General features: G+C 35.7%; 1 protein-coding gene across 4 annotated transcripts in view; it reads left to right on the top strand.

Annotated features, from left to right (window-relative positions):
• Scaper (S-phase cyclin A-associated protein in the ER) overlaps positions 1-24,225 on the top strand; it is a 341,699-nt gene that overhangs the window by 154,340 nt on the left and 163,134 nt on the right. For all 4 annotated transcript variants that reach the window (XM_005393476.1, XM_005393474.1, XM_005393475.1 and 1 more), the window contains exons 22-23: positions 5,254-5,319; positions 19,653-19,779. In XM_005393476.1, the coding sequence (XP_005393533.1) occupies positions 5,254-5,319; positions 19,653-19,779 (193 nt within the window). The remainder of the gene's footprint in view (positions 1-5,253; positions 5,320-19,652; positions 19,780-24,225) is intronic.

Below are 24,225 nucleotides of genomic sequence, written 5' to 3'. Positions count from 1 at the left end.
CTGGACCCAAACCTTCTCAGTCATCCACAGCCTCTCCTTCCCCCACACCTCATATTCAGTCTGATTACAGACATTGCAAGATTTGCATCAACAGATACTGGATTTTGATAGCGCTCTCTCCTTTTGCTGCTTCCCCTTGATCCGTGTGCTTCTGCCTTCTCTTCAGGGTGGCTGTAGACCTCTGACCAGCCCTACCTCTCTCCATGCTTAACACCTCACCAGGGAGCCTAGTGAGATGTGAGTCCCAGCCATCACTTCTGGAAGCCCCAGAGCTTTCACAGTCTGTTTTCTTCTTCCTGGAAGGTGCTGCCCACACAGCGAGCTCTTTCACTCCCTTCAGGTCCTTCTTTAAGTGTCACCTTTCAAGTGAGGCCTTCCTTGAGGGCCTGATTTGTTTGTTATTAAAGAAGACCTTAAAAATATAAATAATTATAGGAACAAATACAATTCTGCTTCTTCCACTATTGGCATAGATGTATTTTTGTGTATATATACTTTTATCTATTGACTTTTTCATTAAGACAATTTACTGAATGAAGTGCACAGAGCTTATGTGTGCAGTTTGAGTTTTGACAAATCTAAATACCCATGTAATCCATACCCATCAAAATTTAGAATATTTCCATTGTCCCACAGAGGTTGTGTTTTGCTTCTCTGTAGTCAGTTTTCTGCCATTCTTGACCTGAGGCAGTCATAGATACTACTTGACTCTCAGTATTGATTGAAATTTTCTGTTTTAGAAATTCACACATATGCAATCATACACCTTTATAGTTAGTTTTCATTGAGTGTACTGTTTGTGAAATTTGGCTGTTGGTGTGTAAATGTAATTTTTTCTATTTTTATTGCTGAACATATCCATTGTTTGGATAATGTCACAATTTTTTGTTCATTCATCCCTTGATAAACATTTGGGTTTCCACTTTGAAGCATTTTAAAATAAAACTACCAAGTCTTTGGGTGAACCACATGTTTTCATTTCTCTTGGATACATACCTGAAAGTTCAATTACCAAAACATTTTCTATAGTAGTTGTACCATTTTGTACATCCATGAGCAATATGTGCAAATTTTAATTGCTCCACAGTCCTACCAGTACTTGGTATTGTTAGTTTTAAGTTTTTACCTAATTCCAGTAGAAATATAGTAGTGTCTCATTATGGTTCCAGTTGAGATTCTATGGTGATTAATCACTTTTATCAAGCATCTTTCTGTGTGCTTTGTGACCATTCAGTATATTCTTTTATGAAGTATCTTTTGAAGATGTTACCCATTTTAAAAAGTGGCTTGTAGTTTTATTTTTGAGTGATTTATATATTCTGACTACAAACTCTTTGTCAGATACACACACACACACACGGAGAAAGTTTTCTCTTAATCTGGAGCTTGGCTATACATTTTCTTGATGACAGCTTTTGATAAAAGTTTAATTTTTATACTGTTTATTTTATGAGCATTATCCTTTTATGTCTAATGCTTCCTGGGTTATGTCTTAGAGATCTTTGCCTGTCAGAAGTTAAAATGATAACCTCTTATTTTTTAGAAGCTTTATAATTTTATCTTTTGCATTTGGGTTTATAGTTCATCTTAAATAAATTAATGGGAATGATATATAGTACCGGCCCAGGTTTATTTTTCCATATAGATAGCCTGTTGTCCCAGCACTTTCCTCTTCTATTATGTTTTAGCATGTATACTGTTTGGTTAAAAAGAAAAGAAGTCTACCTTGTGTGAGTCTGCTCTGGACTTTCTTCTATTCCACTGATCTCTAATTTCTTGCTCTAAAAACTTTATTGGAAAAATGCATTAGCCCTATTATTATGGATCTGTTTCTGGATTATTAGCTTAATTCTGTTTTTTGATAAATAAATTTGTGTATCTTTAAACTGCCTTGGTTGTCATAGCTTTATAAAGAGTCTTTAAGTAAAATAGTAGAACTGGTTTATCTTTTTTGAGAATGGTTCAGTTATTCAAGGACTTTTTGCATTTTCATATAGACATTAGTCATCTTTTTTTGTTTATAAAATAGAAAAACCTATTGGAATTTTGGTTAGGATTGTATTGACTTTATAGATAAGCTTGGGAAGAAATGGCATGATTATAGAGTGTGTCTGGATTTATTTAGAACTTCTTTAATTTCTCCTAGTAATGGTTTGTGATTTTCAGTATATGCCCTACAAATATTTTATGAAATTTATCCCTGCTATTGTAATGGTTTTAATGCTATTGAAAGTGCTATTCATTTCATTTTTAATTTCTCTATTGTTAGTATACAGAACCCCAGTTGATTTTTTTTTGCATATTAAACTTATACCCCTCCCCATTGTCAAATTGAATTCTGAGCTGTAATAGTTGTTCCATAAATATATAAGCTTTTTATATATGTGAACATGGCATCTGAGTATAAAAAGTGTTATTTCTTGCTTTTCAGATATATTCTGTTTATTTCTTCTTTTTATCTTACTGTGATGCCTTGTATCTTCATTTAAATGTAGAACAGAAGCCTTAGTCCTTAGCTTGGTAGGCAAGCATTTAGTTTTTCACTACTAAGGTATAAGTTTTTCTGTAGATGCCCTGTATCAGGTTAAGAATGCTTTCTTTTATTCTTAGTTTATCAGTGTAGTGGATTCTAGTGATTTGTATAACACCTTTATTGAGGTATAATTCCTCATTTAACTATGCTTGATTTGCATATTAAATGTTATCTTTATATTCCTGGAATATACCACTTCCTTACAATGTATTTTCTTTTCTATCTTTCCAGATTTAGTTTGCTTATCTTTTATAAAGAAGTTTTATACATATGCTTCTGATGTATATTGGTGTATAGTTTCTTTACAGTGTCTTTGTCTGATTTTAGTATAAAGAGAATGTTGGCTTTTTTACATGAGTTGATTACTGTTGCATTCTCTTCTGTTTTCTGTGTTTTCATAGGTATGTATTTACCGCCCTCCCCTAATCAGTGAAGTTATACTGCTTTGTTTTTCAGTTTAGGGTAATTTGTATCTTTCATTTTGATTATTTTATATAAATTGTTTAATTTATGCCTCAAATTGCAAAAATAATAGCTATTCTTTCTACTGTGGGTTCAGCATGTTAGGATCTTGGAAATGGCCACTCCATTCTAATAAGTCAAAAGCTGAACAAAATCAGTTATCCTCCTTATATGTATAACAGAAATGAGGCCACAGAACAAATCACTGTACCCTAATTGGACAGATAGGTAGATAGAAAGAATCACAATTTACTAGAACAGAAATCCATGAGCAGAAACTTTTGTGGGAGTTATAATTTATGATTCTTTGGAGATTCAGGTGTGGACAACTCAGAGAATCAGAAGTCTGAGGAGCCCAGTGATGGATACCTTTACACTTTTTGCTTCTAGAAGTATGATCAGTTCCTCACAGTGAATATTGGAGAAATTTCCTCTGCCTCTTTCAGCTGAGGAGGGGATTCTGCGTATGTCCCAACATTCTTAAGAAGTTTTGCTGTGAGTCTGGTATGGTTGAACACTTATATAAGCCCAGCACTCTGGAAGACTGAGGCAGGAGAATTGCAAGTTTGAACCCAGCCTGGGAAACTTAGCGAGAACTTTCCTTGAGATTAAAAAAAAAGAGGCCTGAATTCAATCCCCAGTACCACTAAAAAATAAAATTGTTCATTGCATTATAGTCTCTTATGGATCAAGTGGATTAATTTTGATCAACTTCAGGTCTTTCTACCATAGCAACTCCCATATTCATCATCACTCTGCTCTATGAAATTATGTATTTTTAATGCTGTTATGTCTTTTCCATTTTCTGGAGATTGTTGCTTGAATATATTCTCTTTCCCTTTTTCTCCTTCTTTCCCTTACTCCTCCCCTCTTCCTATCCTCCACAATCTAATTTATATGGAGTGGGACCTATTGAGTAAATATTAACCTGATTCCTAAAAGTGAATCACAACAAGGGTTAGGTTACAGAAAAGTAGTAATTTATTGTTTCATGTCAAATTAGAATTTATGGGTGGTAAAATTCTTGTTTTGTGTGCATGAATGAAAGAATGGATTTGGTCTCCCCCACCTTAAGCCCTAGCTCAATGTATGGCTAGTATCATAGGCATCTTCCTGAACCTCACTGTCTTCTTTGAAAAATGGGGATAAATACCACATACATTTTTGTGTATAAATGAAATAATGAATGTACAGTACCTGGCACAAAGATTGGAGCATATTTAACCCTGCATAATGGTTATTTTTTCTACCTTTCAGATGAGGTCACACCTGTGTTCACCTGCCAAGTAGTTATTTACCCATGTTGATATACTTTAATATTTTGGCTGATAGCAGTAGCATTCTTAGGTTGAAAAAATACATACAGCCATGTTTTAGTCCAATTTAGATATCTCTTTATTTCCAAAAACTAATTGTGCTATTTTTTTTTCTTTATTAGGAATGTTATAATTTGCATTTTTCACATTTTATGAAGCAGAGTTTCTTTCATTTGTCAGTTGCTGTTCAGATTGGTCTGTGTTGTGATTAAGTTATTCATAGGCCCCTGGGCTAATTCTTTGAGACAGGGATCCTTTGGATGAGCAGTTATAATATTTTTCTTCCTTTTCTCCCAAAAGACAGATAAAGAAATCAATATTAATGGATTGCTATAGGGAGATCTGTCTTCAGTTCATCATCTGTTGAGGAGTAGCACTTCTGGTTTAGACAAACTAGAGCCTTATTAGTGGGAAGAAAGTGTTACCTTGGATTTTTCAGTACCTGTGGTGCCTAGTATAAACAAAACTGAAACAAATCTTTGAGGATCTGGTCAATTTATCTCCATGATCTTTTAAAAGTTTCCTGAAGTTAAATGACCATTTTTTACTTATTTTTACATTACATATCTCTTGAGGTACTTCTGTAGTTAGCCAATTCTACTTTGTAGAAATCTAATAGATTTTCAAGTTGAATTATACTGATGGTTTCATTTCTTAAAGAAAAAAAAAAACATTTTAAATCAAGTCTGTGAACTCATAAGTGTTTTTATGAATCTGTTCTATATCTTATGAGGATATATGTAAACTTAACAGTCTTTCATGATAGGATTGATATTAATTTAAAGAAGCAATTTAAAAAATCAGAGTATTATAATTAATGTAATTAATTTATGACCATAACAGTAGGATTTTATGAAAGGAAAAAGCACAGCTAAGGCTTTGGGTTATTATAAAAATCATCAACAAAATAACTAACAGTGATAAAACCCTTTTTCTCTTCAGGGCCAAGGAATATGAAAGTTTAATGGAAACAAAAAATTCTGGCTCTGATTCACCTTATAAAGCAAAGTGAGTATGTTTTTTAAGTTTATTGATACAATTTAGATATATGTAATGTTCACATTTATCATCGGGAACTTGCACCTGTGCATGGTATATTTTAGTTCCTCTGCTTTTTTTCCCATTCCCCTCCCCCCAACCCCTTTTTCCTTCCTTATTTATAAAATTTTGTTTCCATTTTTTTTTCTTTTCTGTTCCTACCCCACCACCACTCCCATTTCCTTTTGAACAATTTCCGTCCTATTTCACAGTAGCTATTATACTTTTTGTTTCTTATTTACACTTTCAGTTTCTCACACCAGAGAGACAATGTGGTATTTAAACAAATGTGTCTGATTTATTTCAGTTAAGAGTATGGTCTCAGGCCGAGGATGTATCTCAATGGTAGAGTGCTTTCCTAGCATGCACACAGCCCTGCGTTTACTCCCCAGTACCCCCCTAACACACACATGCGTGCGCGAGTATCGTCTCAAGGTCCATATACTTAACTATGAATGTCTCAAGTTTATCCTATTTTACAGCTGAGTAGTACTCCAGTGTATAAAAAAAATGCATTTTTTATGCATTCATTGGTTGATAGGCATTTGGGTTGTTTCTAAGATTTAACTATTACAAACTGTGTTGCTATAAACATGAGTGCACATATATCACTGTGGTATGATGCTTTTAATTCTTTTGGGAAGATACTAAGATGGGGAATAGTTGGTCAAATAGAACCTCAGTCCTAGTTTTTCGAGGATGCTCCACACTAATTTCCACTGTGGTTGAACCAGTCTACACTTTCACCAACAGTGGAGAAGAGTTCCTTTTTCCCATAGCCCCGCCAGGATTTGTTATTGCTTAATTTCTTGATAATAGCCATTCTTTCTGGAGTGAGATGGAATCTCATCAGTGTTTTAATTTGCATCTCTGAAATGACCAGTGATATATAACATTTTTTCAAACACTTACTTGCTGTTTGTACTTCTTCTGAGAAGTGTTATCTCAATTTGATAAAAGCCATCTAGAGACCAACCACTAGCCAACATCATACTAAATGGACAAAAATGAAAACTTTCTTTCTAAAGTCAGGAGCAATACAAGACTGTCCACCATCACCCTCTTACTCAATTTAATTCTGGAATCACTAGTTAGAGAAATTAGATAAGAGGAAAAGATGAAAAGAATAAGGGTAATAAAAGAAGAAGTTAAATTATTATTTGTGCCAGGGATATAGCTCAGCAGCAGAAGCACCTGCCTGGCAAGTGCAAGGTCCTGAGTTCGATTTCCGAAACCACACACAGAAAAAGAAATTATTATTTGCAGGTGACATGATACTCTACATAGAAGACTCGCAAAACTCCACCAGAAGACTTTTAGGTTTAATAACCAGATTTAGTCATACAGCTGGGTAACACTCAGAAATCAATAGCCTTCCTGTACACAAATAATAAGCTCACTGTGAGAGAAATTAGGGAAACAACACCTTTCACAGTGGCATTCAAAAAAATGAAATACTTAGAAATCAATCTAATGAAGGAGGTAAAAGACCTCTACATTGAAAACTATAGTACTCTGAAAAAGGAGATTGAAGAGGATATCAGAAAATGGAAGGATATCCTTTGTTCTTGGGAAGGAAGAACCAACATAATAAAAATGGCCATACTCCCAAAATTGGTATGCAGATTTAATGCAATCCCAATCAAAATACCGTTAGCATAGCTCAAAGAAATAGAGAAAATATTCTTAAAATTCATTTGGACCCAGAAGAGACCTAGAATAGTAAAAATAATTCTGGACAACCAAGGCAAGGGAGGAGGCATCACAACCCTGACTTGAAATTATACTGCAAAGCAACTATGATAAAAACAGTATGATACTGGCAAAAAAAAACAAACCTGAGGATCAGTGGAACAGATTAGAAGGTGCAGAAACAACTCTAAACACACTTAGCTACCTTATCATTGACAGAGGGACCAAACGTGTTCACTGAAAGAAAGATAGCCTCTTTCATAAATAGTACTGGAGAAACTGGCTTTCCACATGCCAAAAATTATAATTACACTCACGTATATCACCATGCACTAAACTTAAATAAAAATAGATCAAAGGTGTAAATGTTAAAACAGAAACACTAAATCTGCCAGAGAGAGAATAGGTAGAACTCTTGAAGACGTAGGTGTGGCAAAGACTTCATGAAGCAAACCCTGACTGTACGAGAAATGATACAAAGAATGAATGACTGGGATCGTACCTTATTAAAAAGCTTTTGTATAACAAAGGGGGAATCACCAACAGAATTAAAAGGTAATCCACACAGTGGGAAAAAAATCTTAGCCAGCTGTTCCTAAGACAAAGTACTAATATCTAGAACATATGAAGAATTGAAAGAAAACAGATCCCCCAAATTTAAAGACCCAATCCCAAAATGGGCAAAGTGAGCATTCTATCCCCTGTTTTAGTTTGCTCTGCTTTCTTTGGTTTCTGCCTATAACAAAAGTGTATCTGCACCATCATGACATGCTCATAATCATGGCTTGGTTTCTAACCAGTAGAAAGTCATTCTCTTAACACCATGGTATCTCACTAGAGGAGATTTTCACCTGGGCTATTTGGCTGCACCTGGACATGGTTCTCATTAGCATAATTTAGGGATAAGGCATGACCAGCATCAAGTGGGTAGAAGCTGGGCGCCCTGCTAGTCATTCTTAAGTGTACAAGATAGCTGCTCACCACAAAGGATGATCTCAGCTGAAACTTCAGTCATGCTGAGGTTTAGAAACACTGTGCTCGCAGATCAGGTTCTGGAAGGTGAGGTCATGCTGATGCTTCCTCTGAGATCTCTAAGGATTGTGCTTAGGGCTAATGCTTAGGGAGAATAGAATTCTCTAATTCTGGTAAGATTTTAGATAAGGATAGAGATTTTAGATGAAACTAAGGTGTTTAGACTACCATTAGGCATAAATATACTTAAACAATAGCTAAGAAAAGACAAAGTCATCATTTTGCCCCTGTCAAAAATATTGCTGACAAAGGTACGGTAAGAAAAGTGCCATATACACTATTGATGGGAGGGCAGATAAGCATAGTGTTATTGAAAAGTAATGTGTATTAGCCACATAAAAAGTCTGCTTTGGTTTCTAGGCCATGCAGTGAAATAATGCAAAACACACCCAAATATTTATTTGTGAAGACTGTTATTTTTAATATTGAAACAGTGATGAAACAAATAGTCCATATTGAAGAATATAACCATTTGTTGGTGAAGATATGTTATAGACTATTCATGTAGCCATTATTTACATTACAATAGAAACACTCTTGCCTATCAGAAATAAAGAATGCATCAGATAACTACTTTCATTTACTATTATTTTGGAATTTTTAGCCATTGCATGCTAAAATATTAAAGGAAGTAACAAAATGATCAAAATTATGAATCTGTGTATATTGAAGCCCAGAAAATCAAGTAAAAAACTACTAGTAGAAACAGTAAGAAAAATCGACTCAATAAGTTGGCTGATTACCAAATTAATATGATAATATTAATAATTGGTGAAATGTACTGAGCATTTACCTTGTATCAGACTCTGTGTGAGCTGAATTATTCCTAAGTCTTATGAAGTGAATTGGAAAATCCAGGGCAACTTGCATTCTTGGATACAAAAAGTGACAGCTTTTCTTTGTGATAAACAGCAAGAAAAAATATATATCATATGTAATAGTGGAAAAAATTAAGAATAAACCCAAAAAATGTGAAGGAATCCATAAAAAAAAACTATAAAAATGCTTACAGAGATATAAAAGAAAGCTTGTATGAGTAGACCCTTTCTCAAAAACAAAACAAAACAAAATGAAATGGGATAAAGAGTCCTCTCCTTGATGAGAGAATGCCTCCAGGAATGCCTCAACAGTTTCTGTCCATCTTTGCAAACATTACACCGGCAGTATAGTAAATTTCTAATACTCTTAAGTACATGACACAGGAAAATAAATTCTCTACTCATATTCCTACAAAAGTAATCTCTGTAGCATATGTACCTTTTTCTTTTTTTCATGGAGCTGGAATCATCCTAAAGAACATAAAAATGTGAGCATTTCTAGAAAAAAATGTTTAAAGGAGAGTAATGAAAGATTGAGGTAACATGTAACAGTATTTTAAGGATGCATTTGCCTGGGAATAGAAATACAAGTGTTTGCATGACATTTTTTTAAAATAGTCTATAAACAGGTCTAAATGCTTAAGGAAATGTAGTATACAGCTGGTATAACATTTGCAAAGATGGCCGGAAATTATTGAGCCATTTCTGGAGGCATGCCAATTCTCTCATCAGGAAGTGGACTTTTTATCACATTTTATGTGGTTTTGTTCTGTTTTTGAGACAGGGACTATGTAGTTCAGGTTGGCCTTGAACTCATTATATAGCTGAGGCTAGTCTCGAACTCACAGCAGTCTTCCTGCCTCAGTCTCCCAAGTACTGAGATTACAGATATGTGCCACCCTACCCAGCTCTTTTTTCCCTTCTGGAAACTGTTCTGACCCTGTAAGTTGTTTTGACCCACAGAAAGCTGCAGAAGTGATATTTAATTTCCTAACCTTAGTCTCACAGGACTTACTGCTTCTATTCTTACTGTCGCTTGCTCTCCTGTGACTCCCATATGAGGAGGTCTGATCAAACTGCATGTGAATAAGAAATCATATGAAGTGACAGGTCAGTTGTCCTTCCTGTCCCTGCTGAGTAGTCCATGCAAGGAAATGAGGCCATCCAGGACCAGTCATCACTTAGCCCATCTCCCAAGTGATCATAACTCCCATATAGGTTACTTTAGGTGACCAGAAAAATTGTCTAGCGTAGCCCCAGATTAAACTGCAGGGAGAAAATACAGTTTTTATTTTAAGGTACTAATTTAGGAAGTAGTTTATTTCACAGCAGTAGATTACTGATACAGTGATCAAGGTGGAATTTCAAGTCATTAAAGAAAGGATCAGCTGATAAATATTGATGACTGCTTCGTCCAGTGACAGCACATTACACCTTCTTCTTAAGCTCACATTCTGGACTGTAAAAGACACCTTGACAAATTTGAAAAACTAGAAATCATACCATGTCTGCTTTCAGACCACAATGGGATTGCACTAAAAATCAATAATAGATATTTGGAAAATTCCTGAACACTTGAAGATTAAATGATTCATTCCAAATAATTGAATCTGACAGTTACAAAAAGAATCATGAATAAGTGGGAGTTATTCCAGTTTTGCCGTGGTAGTTCAACATCCTGGAATCAGTTAATATATCCATCACATAACCAGGCTACAGAAAAGAAATCGCATTATCAAATGAATAGATGGGAAAAAAGCATTTGATAGCATCCAGCACCCGACCATGACAGACACCATTACACTTAGTCTAGAATATTTTCTGTGACTGTTTCTTTTTTTTTTAAAGTTTAATTTTTAGTCTGTTGTTTGCATCATCATACATGTAGCATTTTATTTTCTCAATACAATGTTTTTAGCTTTTGTTGGTATTGGGCTTTTTTATTCTTGAAAAAGCTTTTCTGAGATTGTATTTTATTGCTTTTTCTTGAAAGTTGTTTCCAAGTGTATTAATTAGAACTTTTTGCTATTTTGTATGACTTTAATTTCATTAATTCCTTTATAAGTATTTTTGTACTATTATAGTGTTTCTGTTTTCATTCACTTGCATAATTGATTAGTTTCCAACCAAAAGTTATTTAGAAATAATTTATAAAATATTTCATAAGTGTGGTCCTTTTTCCCTACTAGTCTTGGTTAATTTTAAATTTAGTTATATGTTATTCAGTGATTTATAACTTCAAAATTTATGGTTTTCTTGTATGGTAATGGAGTCAGTATTGTAACTGTTCCTTGTTTTTTGGAGAGTATTGTCTATTTAGTACGAGGTGGTATATAATATAATCATAATTATGTTTTTTGTTTCATTATAAATGTCAGAAATTCTAGGAAGTTTGAAAGAATTATATAGTGGAAATATGCATTCATTATATAGATTCTATGACTGTTTAGTATACTTTATCACATATGTACTCCCTTTCATTACTGGTGTGTATCATTTGTTACTTTTTGCTATTTTGAGGTACATTTTGCCTACAATAAAATGTACAGATCTTAAAGGTGCTGTGAGTTTTGACCAATGCGTGTACTTGTGTAACATGAACATTTATCAAAGTTATCATCACCCCAGAAAATGTTTATATGTCCTTCCCTATCAATCTGTTCACTCTCATCCAAGACTCAGATGACCATTTTGAGAAATTGTATAAATATAATCAAATAACATGGATTCTGTAGACACTTTCTTCTCATCCAGCATGGTTCTGTGATTCATCTATGTTGGTCTGTCCAGTCCTTTTTGTTGCTAAGCTGTCTTCCTGTGAGTGGATATAGACTCAGTCTATTTATCCATTCTACTGAGGGCTGTTTCTAGGTTTGGAAATAAATCTTGGATTAAGGTTATCCTTTCGAGTGAATACCTACCAGTGGATGGACAGAGCACTGTGTGTACTTTTAGATTCATAGGAAACCATCAGACATTTTTTCTCTCAAAGTATTGTTACCATTTTACATTTCTACCAACCATATATGAGTGTTCCTATTGCTTCACCTTCATAATATATTTGATATTGTCAGTTTTTAATTTAGACACTCTGATGGGTGTGTTGTAACAATATCTCATTTTGTAAAATAAGAATTTATCTGCTGACTAGTGTTGTTGAATAATTTTTCGTGTCCTTACAGGTAATTCATTTGTCTTCCTGTGACACATGTCTGTTCATATTTTTGCCATTTTCATTAAATTGTTTTTTTTAGTACTTAATTGCCGATCTCTATATATTCATGGGATGTTCTGATTTTTAAAAATCTAAACATAGCTAGTACAGTTATACTTATTATCTACCCATTTTATTACCACTTTAAGGTAGGAGTTGACAAACGCTTTTATAGAGTGGTAGATATTTTAGCTTTTGTGGGCTATAAGATGTTATTTTCAACTATTTGATTATTTGTCTTTATAGGTATAAAGCAGCCACAGACCAACATAAATGAATCATATGGCTTAGTTCTAATAAAAACTTCATTTAAAAATAATTCAAATAAAACTTTATTCAAAAATAGGCAGTGGCCAGTTTTAGTAGTAGACTGTAATTTGCCTAACCCTGCTTTGGACAGTTGGGTAAAGTCATGACTGAAGTGCCACCTTATTTCTAAAGTATCTTCCCCTTTCCTAAGGTGTCATTTTTTATATTTATATGCAGTCATTCCTAAATACTGTATACACCCAAATTTTGTGTCCTGAAACATCAGTTTTTCCAGTAACCAATCCTGTACCCACATTTTCTTTTCTTAGAGCTTAAATACTACTAGAGTGTATTCTGTTCTATTTTGTTTTGAACATAAAACTTCTCTTAAAATAGAAGATATTAGGGTGAGGAATGTAACTCGGTGTTAGAGTGATTGATTAGCACGTTCAAGTAGGTGGGTCCCAGCACTGGGAACTAGGTCCTCCGCACTGCAAAATAAACAAAATAGGCATTTAAAAATATGATAAAGAATACCAATATCATTAAAATAAGGACATTTAAGTTACAGTTTCTTGAGACTAATATTAACCAGTTGCCAGAAAGAAGAAAATTTGTATAAAAGGGCTGTATCTCAAATAGTTCTATAGTATAGCTGTAAGCAAAAGATCAGGGAGAATGGGGAAAATGTATGCCAAAAAATTAACCATACTCTAATTCTATCAGTATTAGATTATCCAAAATTTTCTTTTGAGAAATATTATACATATAATATTGTGCATATACTATGGAATAATATAAAGGAGAATGTGGAGACTAGAATTCTCTTATTCCCTCTGATCCTGAGAACCTGAATTCCCAGTTGAATCAGGAAGGTAGATGTAATATCACAGAGCAGGTAAAACCTTTATAGAGGTAACTTTAAATTATATGAAGTTTATGTTTATGTTTTATAGGTATTTTATGTTTTAAAAAGTGTAGATGTTTTTGTGTCTATCTGTATATCATTTTATACGTGTATCTGTATATATGCACACATTGTCAGCCGCACTGGCCTTTGAAGAGGCCTGGAAATAATGACCAGAATGAAAGCAGTGAGCTTCCCTAGTGCACACTCACTTGGGACTTAAAATATCATTTCACACAAAAATAACAGGGGCTTCTTGAGGAGAAGGCTAATATCAGATCGGAATGTGCTGTTTTGAGTGATGATAAGAAAGCTCTCAAGGACTGCTAATGTATTGTTAGTGGACTTGAGAACTGACCAGAGTCTCCTGCTGACCAAAGATGGGACAGTTAAAAATTCAGAAAGGATAGTAATTGCAGCTGATTAAAACTTATTAAATTAATTAAAACCATGAATTCATATTTTTAAAAATTAACTTGTCACCCTCAGAAGAAGATAGGAAATCTGTTCCTTGTTTTGTTTTGCTTTGCTTTTGAAACAGGATCTTGTTTTGTAGTTCAGGGTAGCTTTGAACTCACTATATAGCCTAGGCTGGCCTTGAACGCATGGAGATCCTCCTGCCTCAGCCTCCCAAGTGCTGGGGTTATAGGCTTGTACTAGTATGCCTGGCTTTTTTTTTTTTTTTTTTTTTTTTTTGGTACAGGGTCTTGCTGTGTAGTTCAGGCTGGCTTTCAACTCACAATGTAGTCCATTGCTGGCCTCAAACTTGAAGTGATCCTCCTGCCTCACCCTCCTGAGTGCTGGGATGATAGGTACGTTGCTGGGATGACAAGTGTGCTCTTATTTTGAAAACTAGTAAAGGAAAGGAAACAATTACATATTTTTCTTGCCTTTTCTGTATGAATTGGTAACCAAAGAGATGAAAAGAAGTTTCTCCATATAAATTACTCCTGCACTGGTCACAGTGGCCCATACCTGTAGACATAGCTCTTCCAAAGCTTACGGTAGGGAACGCAAGTTGGAGGCAGCCTGGCAACTTAGCAAGACCCTGTCTCAAAATTTATAAACATCAGGGGCTGGGAATGTAGTTCAGCAGTAGAGCACTTCCCTAGCAAGTATGAACCCTTGCATTCAATCCAAGTACTGCAAAATAAAATTATTCCAGCTCATAAATGGAAACCTTTTTTCTTTCTCTCCAGTTATCTGTCCTCCTTTCAGGAAAATTCAGTTCTGAGGCTGTTAGGTGAGGCAGCAGCTGCACACTGAAGTTTCAAAGCCTAAGTGTGGAGGGAAGAGCTTGGTTTCCTGATATGGAGGTTAAGGTCCTAAGCAGAAGGAATGGGGCTTCATTGTGGGGTGGGCCCCTGTGGCCTGCTGTAGGAGTCAGAGCAGAGCAGGTGGGCCCTCTCCATGGAAGGAAGAATCTGAGCCTGGCAGAGGATGCCAAAAACCCAGTAGTGTGAGGAGCACCAAAGAACCCAAATTGGCAGTCAGAGCCAGAGTAGAACAGCACAGGCAGTGTGTTTTGGAAGAGAATTGGTCAAATAAGTAAATATGTAAAGGATAGTAAAAGGCCGATTACTCACTGCTGGAGTGTAAGAGTTAAAAATACAATCAGGAGAATAGAAAAATTCTGTGATAGTGAATAAGACTTGAGGTATTAGTGTTAATGTGTGTTTCCTATTACATAAACATAGATGTAAATGTGTTTGAGTGTGTAAAATAGTTCGCACGCATACCTTTCCAACTGGGAGGGCCTAAGAGCAGGACATCTGACACCACTAGGCACAGCTATCACATGTGTCTAAGTGTAGGGCCAGATGTAGTGCTTTTCCACATGGCGGGATGCTGACAGCAAAAACAAAGTAGGTCTGCTACGGGAAGCGATATACATTAATTTTTTTCATTTTACACAGGAACATCAAAAGGTACTACTTATTCCTTAAGCTTACATTTAGAAATATAGGTGTAAATATATTATTAAAAAACAGAAAGGAAACTGATAGTCCTAAATTTATATCATGTGTCTGCCAAACAAAGGAAAGGAGTTAATGTATTTATGTCCTCCTGGCTATTACAGTAAGAATAAATGTTAGTTCCTAGAGTAGACCCAGTCTCTTTTTCTATATTTTTACAAATCTTCCTTGTGATCCTATTGGACCCCTCCCTTCCAAACTTTGCTATGATAAAAGTTAAGGCTGCTTAGAGAGATCCTTTAACATTTCACATTTACCAGTGACAGATTTGAGCTTAGAGTTGTTGTTGGAATTTGTTCAAATGCTGAGAAGAAAATGTCTGATCTTACAACGTTCTCCACAAAGCCTGATGCATTCTTCTCATGTTCTAGGCAAGGAGTCATGAAGCCTCCATTTTTCTTTTCATACTAGAAAAATTACCTGCCAGAAGTAACCAAATAACAATTTCTATGTTAAAAACTGCACACTCTAAGCACCTCTTGATGTTGCACTGTAGAGAAAATAGAGCTTTCAGTTTGACTTCTGTAGCACTCTGTAGTTATTTATAGTATGCGTCCAAATCTGATGTTTCTTGTCCTTGAGAAGGCCCATATTATTTGTGGTACTTGTATGGAGGAAGGGAATGAGACAGAGGTTTATCTCATGTTACCAAAGCATCCCCTTGATTTGGCATTCTTCCTTGAAGGTGGGTTCATATAAACCCCAGATTTGATTTACCTTAGGGTGAAATATAAGCCTCTTTTATTCTGTGAATTAAAATGGGCCTTGTGCTTGCCTAAGTACTACTGGTTTTCAGTGGAATGTGAGCATTCTTGGTAAGAATATAGCTAGATTCTGTTGCTGTGGCTGGTTATTTAGTTACATAGTGTGCAGACTTTATTCAGCTGAAAGCTGAAGGGGCTACTTACCTATCGCATAATGAAGTTCTCTGCCAATATTTTTCTACATGGTAAAGTCAATAGTTTTAATCAGATAGGACTCCAGCCCATATTTGATTAGAAGGAAAAAGAAGTATATTGCTATTATTTCCATTTTTTGTATTGCTTTTTTCCTTTTGTAAATTGAGGCCTTGTGCTAATGAGTCATAGTTAAAACTGTTTACTGAAAATCTGCTTTAGTGCATGGTATTAGATATTACCTCCAACTTTCAAGACTTCTGAAAGGAGATGACCTATATGGCTGTCTATTCTATGCCTCCCACCTTCACCCCTTTTAAGATGAAGAAACTGAGATGCAGAGAATTTAAAACCTCCTATGGATTCATACGCAAGCTATGTGCTAGAGCAGAACTTAAGCATAGGTACTTCTGGTTGTAGATTTTCTAGTCTGACTTACCACCCTGGACTTCACATGGACAGTGTAAGAGCTCATTAGTGCCTTTCTAAGCTATGTTGGTTTTATTCTTTTAGTAGGAAATTACTCATTTGTGAATGAGACTTAATTGACTTGACTCATATGGTATGGTGCCATAGCATGAGATTGAAAGATGAAAGGCTGAAGTATTCAACCCCAGTAGTAGCTTTTGCCAACTCTGTGACTTTCGGAAAGGGGCCTTACCTCGCTGGGCTGTGTTTTCTTCATCTTTCAAATAGGGATAATATTAATCAAGATTATTCAAGATTGTTACTGAGAGAAGCACATGAAAGTATCTTGAAACCTTTGTATAAACACTGTTAACAATGAAAAAGAAATGTCTTATCTAGACCATTCATTCATTGAATATCTATTGAGTGTACATTTGTATAGCTCACGTGTCAGGTGGTAAGGCTGAAGCAGTGATCAGGGAGCAAAGGAGCCTGTCTCCTAAAGTTTACGCTCTACCACCCTGCTGTCTAACATAATAGTTTCTAATCACTTGCTACTATTTAAATTAGTACAATTTAAAGTTCAGTTCTTCAGTCACACTAATCCTATTTCAAGTGATTGATAGTCACCTGTGGCCAGCAGCTACCATGTGAGACAGTGCAAGTAAAGAACATTTCTGTTGTTGTTTGAAAACTGCACGGAAGGGGTGCACATTGAACAGTTAGGTAAGTATTTAATTCACTCGTGATGAGTGCTTTGAAGGACTAATCAAATAGGAGAAAGTAATGTTGGTTCTAAGAACAGAAGGGTAAATAGAAATTTCCTAGGTAATCAAGGGAGGGGAAAACATTTCAGAGGATTTGCGAAGACACAGAGGCAGGAAGAAAAGGAATTGAGATCCGAAGAGATCTTGCATGGCACAGCCTGTGTGGCAAGATTAGTCCTAACCAGGATGAAGGGCCTTCCTGGATTATGATAGGAAATGAAAGGAGAGAAGGGACAAAATGCAGATTTTTGTGGTAGAAGGTGAGGCATTTCTTGTTTCTGTGGCTTTCAGTTCCTCTATGAAATGTAAGATCTGAGAACAGCAAGAGGGAGAAAGACAAGGTGGAGCTTTGCACAGAGTGGGGACATACAAAGCCCATCTCTGGGGACTGAGAGGCTGAGCAGACCAAAGATGGGCTGAGATTTGAGCAGTGCTCAGAGTGGTCTTCTGCATGGACAGTGTGCTCAGGTGCAGAGATGAAAAGGGCTTGTGGATGTTTTTATTCATCCAGCTAAATAAATCAGTTCATGCAGCAGAGTAAGGGTGGTGTCTGGCAGTAGAAAGAGCTAAATAAACAGTACTACTGCTGGGCTTTGTCTAATAGGAGTAACAAATGGAAGGACAGAGAGGGAATGTAGGTCATTTGCAAGAAAGTGATTATAAATTCAGTGGAATCTTCCACATTTAACCACTGAAATGAGACAACAGGGAAGTGGAGAGCTCTGGTGTGTATTTGGACAACCATCTGGCAACCCTCAGTGGATGCTTAAGCAAATAAGTAGAAAAGGAGAAAAGTACTCAATAAGATATTGAAATCAAAGTAAGGGATACAGAGAAGTATTACCATAATCACCTTGCTAAGGAATCTTACAATCTAGGTAACAAGTGGTATTTCTCAGTGAAAAGCAAATAAGTGCTCTATTATTTAAGTAAATGACAGCAAATTGGCTATACATTGGGACAAGGGAGTTCAACTTTCTGAGAGTTTACAGTCCTTCTACTGTCCACGCCTACCCTGCTGACTTAAATCAGAATATAAAAACCTGCTCAGATTCTTTTTTTTTTAATTGATTGGTTTTTTTATTAGTACATGTTTTCAGTATATGCATTTATGATCATCTTGGGGAGTGGGTATGTATGCATAATACGACTTGTTTTATGTGATCCTCCTTTCTTCATTTAATTCCCCTTTCTCCATTTTCATGCTTGTTGATGTTATAACCTTAGCTCATGTTTATGGCATATAATGCTTACGTCCACTGAGGTTACTAAGATCCTGTACATGGCTTATCTTTATTCTAATTATTTCTCTTTCCCCTCCCCCTTGACCTTCACCCTTGATCTCTTGGACCCCTTCCCATTTGTGTGAGATCCATCCCCTGTCCATCCTTTATTATTCTCTTTGTACTTGCCTTATTCAAATGAGAGATATCATGTGGTATCCAAGTTTGCATGTCTGGTTTATTTTACTAAACAGTATATTTTCCAGTTGTATCCATTTTCCTACACATGTCTCAAATTGGACCTTCTCTGTAACCCAGTAATATTCCAATATGGGTAGATACCACATTTTCTTTATCCAGTCATCTGTTGGTGGGTATCCAGGATACTTCCAGGATTTAGCTATTCTGTTACACTGCTATAAACATTGGTATACATATTTCACTGTAATATAGGGTTTGAAACTCTTTGGAGAACATGCCTTGAAGGGGAATAGGTGGTCATAAGGAATGTCTAATTTTAGTTTTTGAGAAACCTCCATGCTGATTTCCATAATGGTTGTACTAGTTTACATTCCCACCAACAGTGTAGGGGGAGGTTCCTTTTTCACCTGTGTTGTGTTATCATCCTCTTCCCTTTTCCCCATCCCCAATTCTTCTCTAATTTAAGTCTTACACAGAAATGGACAGTATCAGTGCTTGAACTAGTCCTGCTGGTGAATAACACTCTCTTCTAGTTCTGTGTTGGGCCATGAAGAGTAACTGGCATTCTTGAGTACAAAGTGAGGCTACCTGTGCATTGTCTGCTCTTTCTCCATCCAGGTGCTCCATGCAGCAGTTTCAGATACAATATTGAAAATGCCTTGTGTTTCTTTTTTGTTTTTTTGGTCTTTCTGAGACAGGGTCTTGCTATGCAGTTCAAGCTGGCCTTGAGCTCCCTTTGTAGCCCAGGCCGGTCTCGAACTCACAACGACCCTCCTGCCTCAGCCTCCCTAGTGCTGGGATTACAAGTGTGCACCACCGTGCCTAGCAACACTTTGTATTTCAAATTTTTAGGAAAAAATAATGAAATATATAAGGTCTAATTTATTGATGTCAGTCTTGCCTTTCATTTTATATTCAAGGCTTCAGCGATTAGCCAAAGATCTTCTGAAACAACTGCAATTACAAGACAGTGGCTCATGGTTAAACAACAAGGTTTCAGCTTTGGACCGGACCCTGGGCGAGATTGCTAGAATATTGGAAAAAGAGGTATGTATCAGCCTCTGCTTTTGGATCTTAATCTTTGACATCCTTTCTCTCTTTTTTTAATGTTTATTCTTATTAGCACATGTTTGCAGTACATAGCGATCACATTTATTGTGGGGAGCTGCTGTATATACACAACATACCTTAATGTGCTCCTTTCTCACTAGACAACAGGCAGACTTTCCATGCATGCACTCCTTCAGTGTGTTCCAAAGCTGGTCAACAAATGATGGTTAATTTTTATTTGTATCCCTTTCAGTGTTTTAATCAAAGTTATTTTCAGTTGTTCTAATTGCAGTCCTCTTTAAATCAGTTTTCTCAGTCATCATGTTTTCACCCACACAAGTGAAATTATTTAATCAAGAATTATAAAGATATATAATTGTATGGCAGAAAATATAAAAGTTTGAGTTATTCAGTTCATAAGTTTCAACCAGATTTCCATAAAACACCAATTTCCTTCCTATTTCCAAAAGAAAATTTAAGTTTTCTTTTCTTTTCTTTTTTTTTTTTTTTTTTTTTTTTGAGACAGGGTCTCACTATGCAATTCAGGCTGGCTTTGAGCTCACTTTGTAACCTAGGCTAGTCTTGAACTTGCAGTGATTCTCTTGCCTCAGGCTCCTGAGTGCTGGGATTATAGGTGTACACCACCACGCCTGGCAAGTTTTCTGTAATGACTTAAAGTCATTAAATGTGTCAACAACAGTTTAAAATCTTTAATGATTTTAAAGATATTTATTATTCACAATAGAAAACATTAAATATATCAAGAGATAAAATTACCTGTAATAATACCAACTGTTAATATTTTATTGTATTTTCTTATAATCCTTTTTTTTAACATGTGGCTAATTTTGTCATAGTTTCTAACATCTTTAAAAATTCTTTGTAACTAAGTCCAAACATCAAAACTTAAATAATTTATAATATTTAGATGTTTTTTCTTCTTTTTATGGTACTGGCATTTTTTATTAGCTACATTTATTTAAAATTTATTATGGAATATTTGATATATACCAAGATATATAATAATAAAAATAGCACAAATACAATGAACAGCCTTGAACTCCCTGCCCAATTTAAGAGTTAAGCTGTGGCCAATACAGTGCTAGTACCCATCTGCCCTCTCCTCTGAGGTAAACTCTTTACAGAATTAAAAATGTATCATTTCCTTATTTTAAAACAATGATTGTATTGCTTTATCATGTGAATATATTCAAAATAATATACTAGTTTTTGACCTTTATGAGATATCACACCACAGATTTCCATGATTTCTTTCAGTCAGAATTATAGTTCTATGTTTTAATTAATGTTTGAAGAATATAGTTTTCTTTCATTCATTTTCAGTGTTGTATTGTAAACACATCATTGTGTTCATTGTACAGTCTGACATTAGAATCACCCAATGGACTTGCTAGACACAGGTCACTGGGCCTGCCATGGGGTTCTGGCTGAGTGGGCTCCCGGTTGCTGTAGAGGATCTGGTACATCTTTGACCCCCAGTGATGCTGGCACTGCTGGGCCATGCCCGCACTGTCAGCACTGCTGCTTAGCTAGAGCTTGTGCCTCAGGGTGGAATGACTGGAGTTCAGGCCTGGGGATGGCAAGCTCTAGCACAGTACCCAGCTGCTTTCAGTGTCTTATTCTATTCCTCTGTAGTGACAGGAAGGAGCATTGTGGCAGAGCCATGTTGAGACTATTCTCTTGTAAAGCACGTCCCTCTCAAAGTGTCCTAGAATTCATGACCTATATTGTCAGGCAGGTACATGCTAGATGGAATATTGAGAAGTTTGATGAGCCAGGGAAGAATCTCCAGTCTTTTTTCTAAATTGGTATATTGATTATTTTTGCAAAGTGTAAAAAGGTTCTTAGACTTGGAATTAAATTTAGTTGCCTTAAAATACCATGATGTGCATGTAATCTCAAGAACATTGTTTTAGATTGAGTTATTCACAGAATTTGTAAGAAAAAAGTAAAATGATCTTTATAAGAAGGGTATTCAGCATGAAAATCTATGTAAGGTTATTTCATTCACAAAGGGGCAATTTACTGGAATACCACTAATTCCACTATAATTTCAGGGAGAAAAATGTAGTCTGGCTCCTGGTCTAAATGGTCTGTGTCAGGAACCTCCCTGTAAAGCTGTCCTCAGAGTATATACTGCAGGACCACCTAAGAATTTAAACTTTCCCACAATAAGATCCTTTTGCTACTTTTATAACTCAAATCCTTTTTACCTGGCCAAAACACACTCACTTTATGAAGACTTCTGTCAAGTTATATTGACATGTCAGTGTAATTCAGTTGATGATATTTATGATTCCAGTCTGGGAATTGTAAATAGCCATTCCTTTTTGTTTGGAAAACTGCCTGGAGTAACAAAATCATTAGAACCTAAGCCAAGTGCCCAGTGAGGGATTTGAAGACAGCCTAGCCGTGACAAGGGCAGGATGGGTGAATTTGGGGCAGCATGTATAAGAAATGGTGAGAGATGAATCCTGATGTCTTTCTCCTCTTAGCGTGGCTCTCAAACACTGATACTTTCTAATGTTCATTTGACATAGTTAATCTGAGAACTGTATTAGAGCCTATGGGTTAAACTTGTGGTGCATAAAAACTCCCTTGTGGCAGAAGGGATCAGGAAAAGCGGCAGCACTTGCCTTATGTCTCAGATCACTTCTGACTTTTTGAGTCCTCTGCTCAAAAACAAAAAGGTTGTAAGCTGTGTTGCATGTGTTACACTTTTTAAAATCTTTCACCACTTCTGTTTAGAGAGACTGTGTTGATTCCAGTAGAGTTGTATCAACTCTTCCAACAGAACATCTGAAAATGCTGCAGGAGGGGGAGATTTTCTTAAAAGTCTCAATAAATTAAGAAGAAATTAAAGAAACTACATCACTGAAAAAGCAGGAATTTGGAAAGTTGTGCTTCTAACTGAATGCCCCAAGAGCATTTGCCCCACTGGCAAATGTGGCTTATGTTTTGAAGCCTCATGGGGCAAAGAGACAAAAGTAAAAGCCCAAGGGCTGCTGAGGTCTGAGGTCTAATTCATATTTTCCCAGTGTAAAGATAATACCGGAGTGGCCTACTCACTCACATAATCATGAACATTGTCATCTACCCTCTGGGACTTGACACAGTGTAAAAATTATAGCATAATCCAACCCTAAAATTGATTTGCAGCCCCAAATCACATCGCTTCCATTATTTCAAATGGTAAACTGAGGTGAAGGCAGTACCAGATGAATTTTATATGTTTGTTTCAATTTTAAATAATTTAATTGTATATTTAATTTCAGTTTTACATATTTAGATTTAATTTGTTAGATTAAGGAGGTACCATTATATTCCTGGTTTCCCACGAATCTTAGCATGACTTGATGAACCCACCAAATGGGTTGCTGCACCTTTTGAAATGATCATGTTTGTCTTTTCTTCTTTTAATATGGTAAACTATGTTTGATTCTCCAATGTTAAGCCAAACTTGAATATCTTGAATACATCTAGCTTTGCTGTGATAAATTACGCTTACTACATATTATATGATTCCGTCTGCTAAAATTCTGTTTTGGAATTCTAACAAATTGAATCTATGTATGTAAAATTGAAATTAAATATATAATTAAATTATTTAAAATTGAAACATATAAAATTCATGGTGAATGCTGAAAGCTTTCCTTTGAAATAGAAACAAAAGAAAATGCTTGATAACAATATTTCTACTCAGAATTGAGATTCTATCTAATGAAAAAAGAAGCTGTAAGTTTTTAGAGAAAATGAAATAATCTTTATTAGCAAGTAACATGAATTGTGCGTAGAAAATTCAAAATCATTTACAGACATATCAGTACCAACAACCTTAACAAGGTTACTAGGCACAGGGACAGTATATAAAAGTCAATTATATTCTTAACTTCCAAGTAGTAAATATCTAGGAGTGAATCTATCATGTTTATTGTTTGGAAAACTTGCTATAGGGCAGTTTCTTTGTTCTCTCCAAACTGATTTGCTGATTCAGTGAAACCCCACTCAAAACTTGAACATTTTTGTTATGGAAGTTGAAGTGCATATTCTAAAATGGAAATAGGAAGTTTCAAAGAATTAATAGTGGTGAAAACACTGCCGGAAAATAACAGTACAGGAAGATTTGCCTACCAGGCATCACCACTTATTACAGAGCTAGAGAGAGGGTGGATACTGTGTGCAGAGTGCAGCTGGATAGGAGGGAAAATTTCCGATGTTCTGTAACACAGTAGGTAACTATGATTGGCAGCAGCTACATGAATACTTCACAGTAGCTAATAGGGAAGGTTTTGAATGCTCTCAACACAAAGAAGTGATATGTGTCAGAGGCTCAGCTATACTAGTTACCCTGATTGGATATTATACATTTTACACTGTCTTGAAACTTACACTGGGCCTCATGGATATAAACAGTTGCTTAAA

The sequence above is a fragment of the Chinchilla lanigera genome, unplaced genomic scaffold (assembly GCF_000276665.1).
Source record: "Chinchilla lanigera isolate Chin_1 unplaced genomic scaffold, ChiLan1.0 scaffold00049, whole genome shotgun sequence".
Taxonomy (NCBI): Eukaryota; Metazoa; Chordata; class Mammalia; order Rodentia; family Chinchillidae; genus Chinchilla; species Chinchilla lanigera.
The sequence above is the reverse complement of the archived record's forward strand: the minus strand, read 5'-3'. Positions and strand labels throughout refer to the sequence as shown.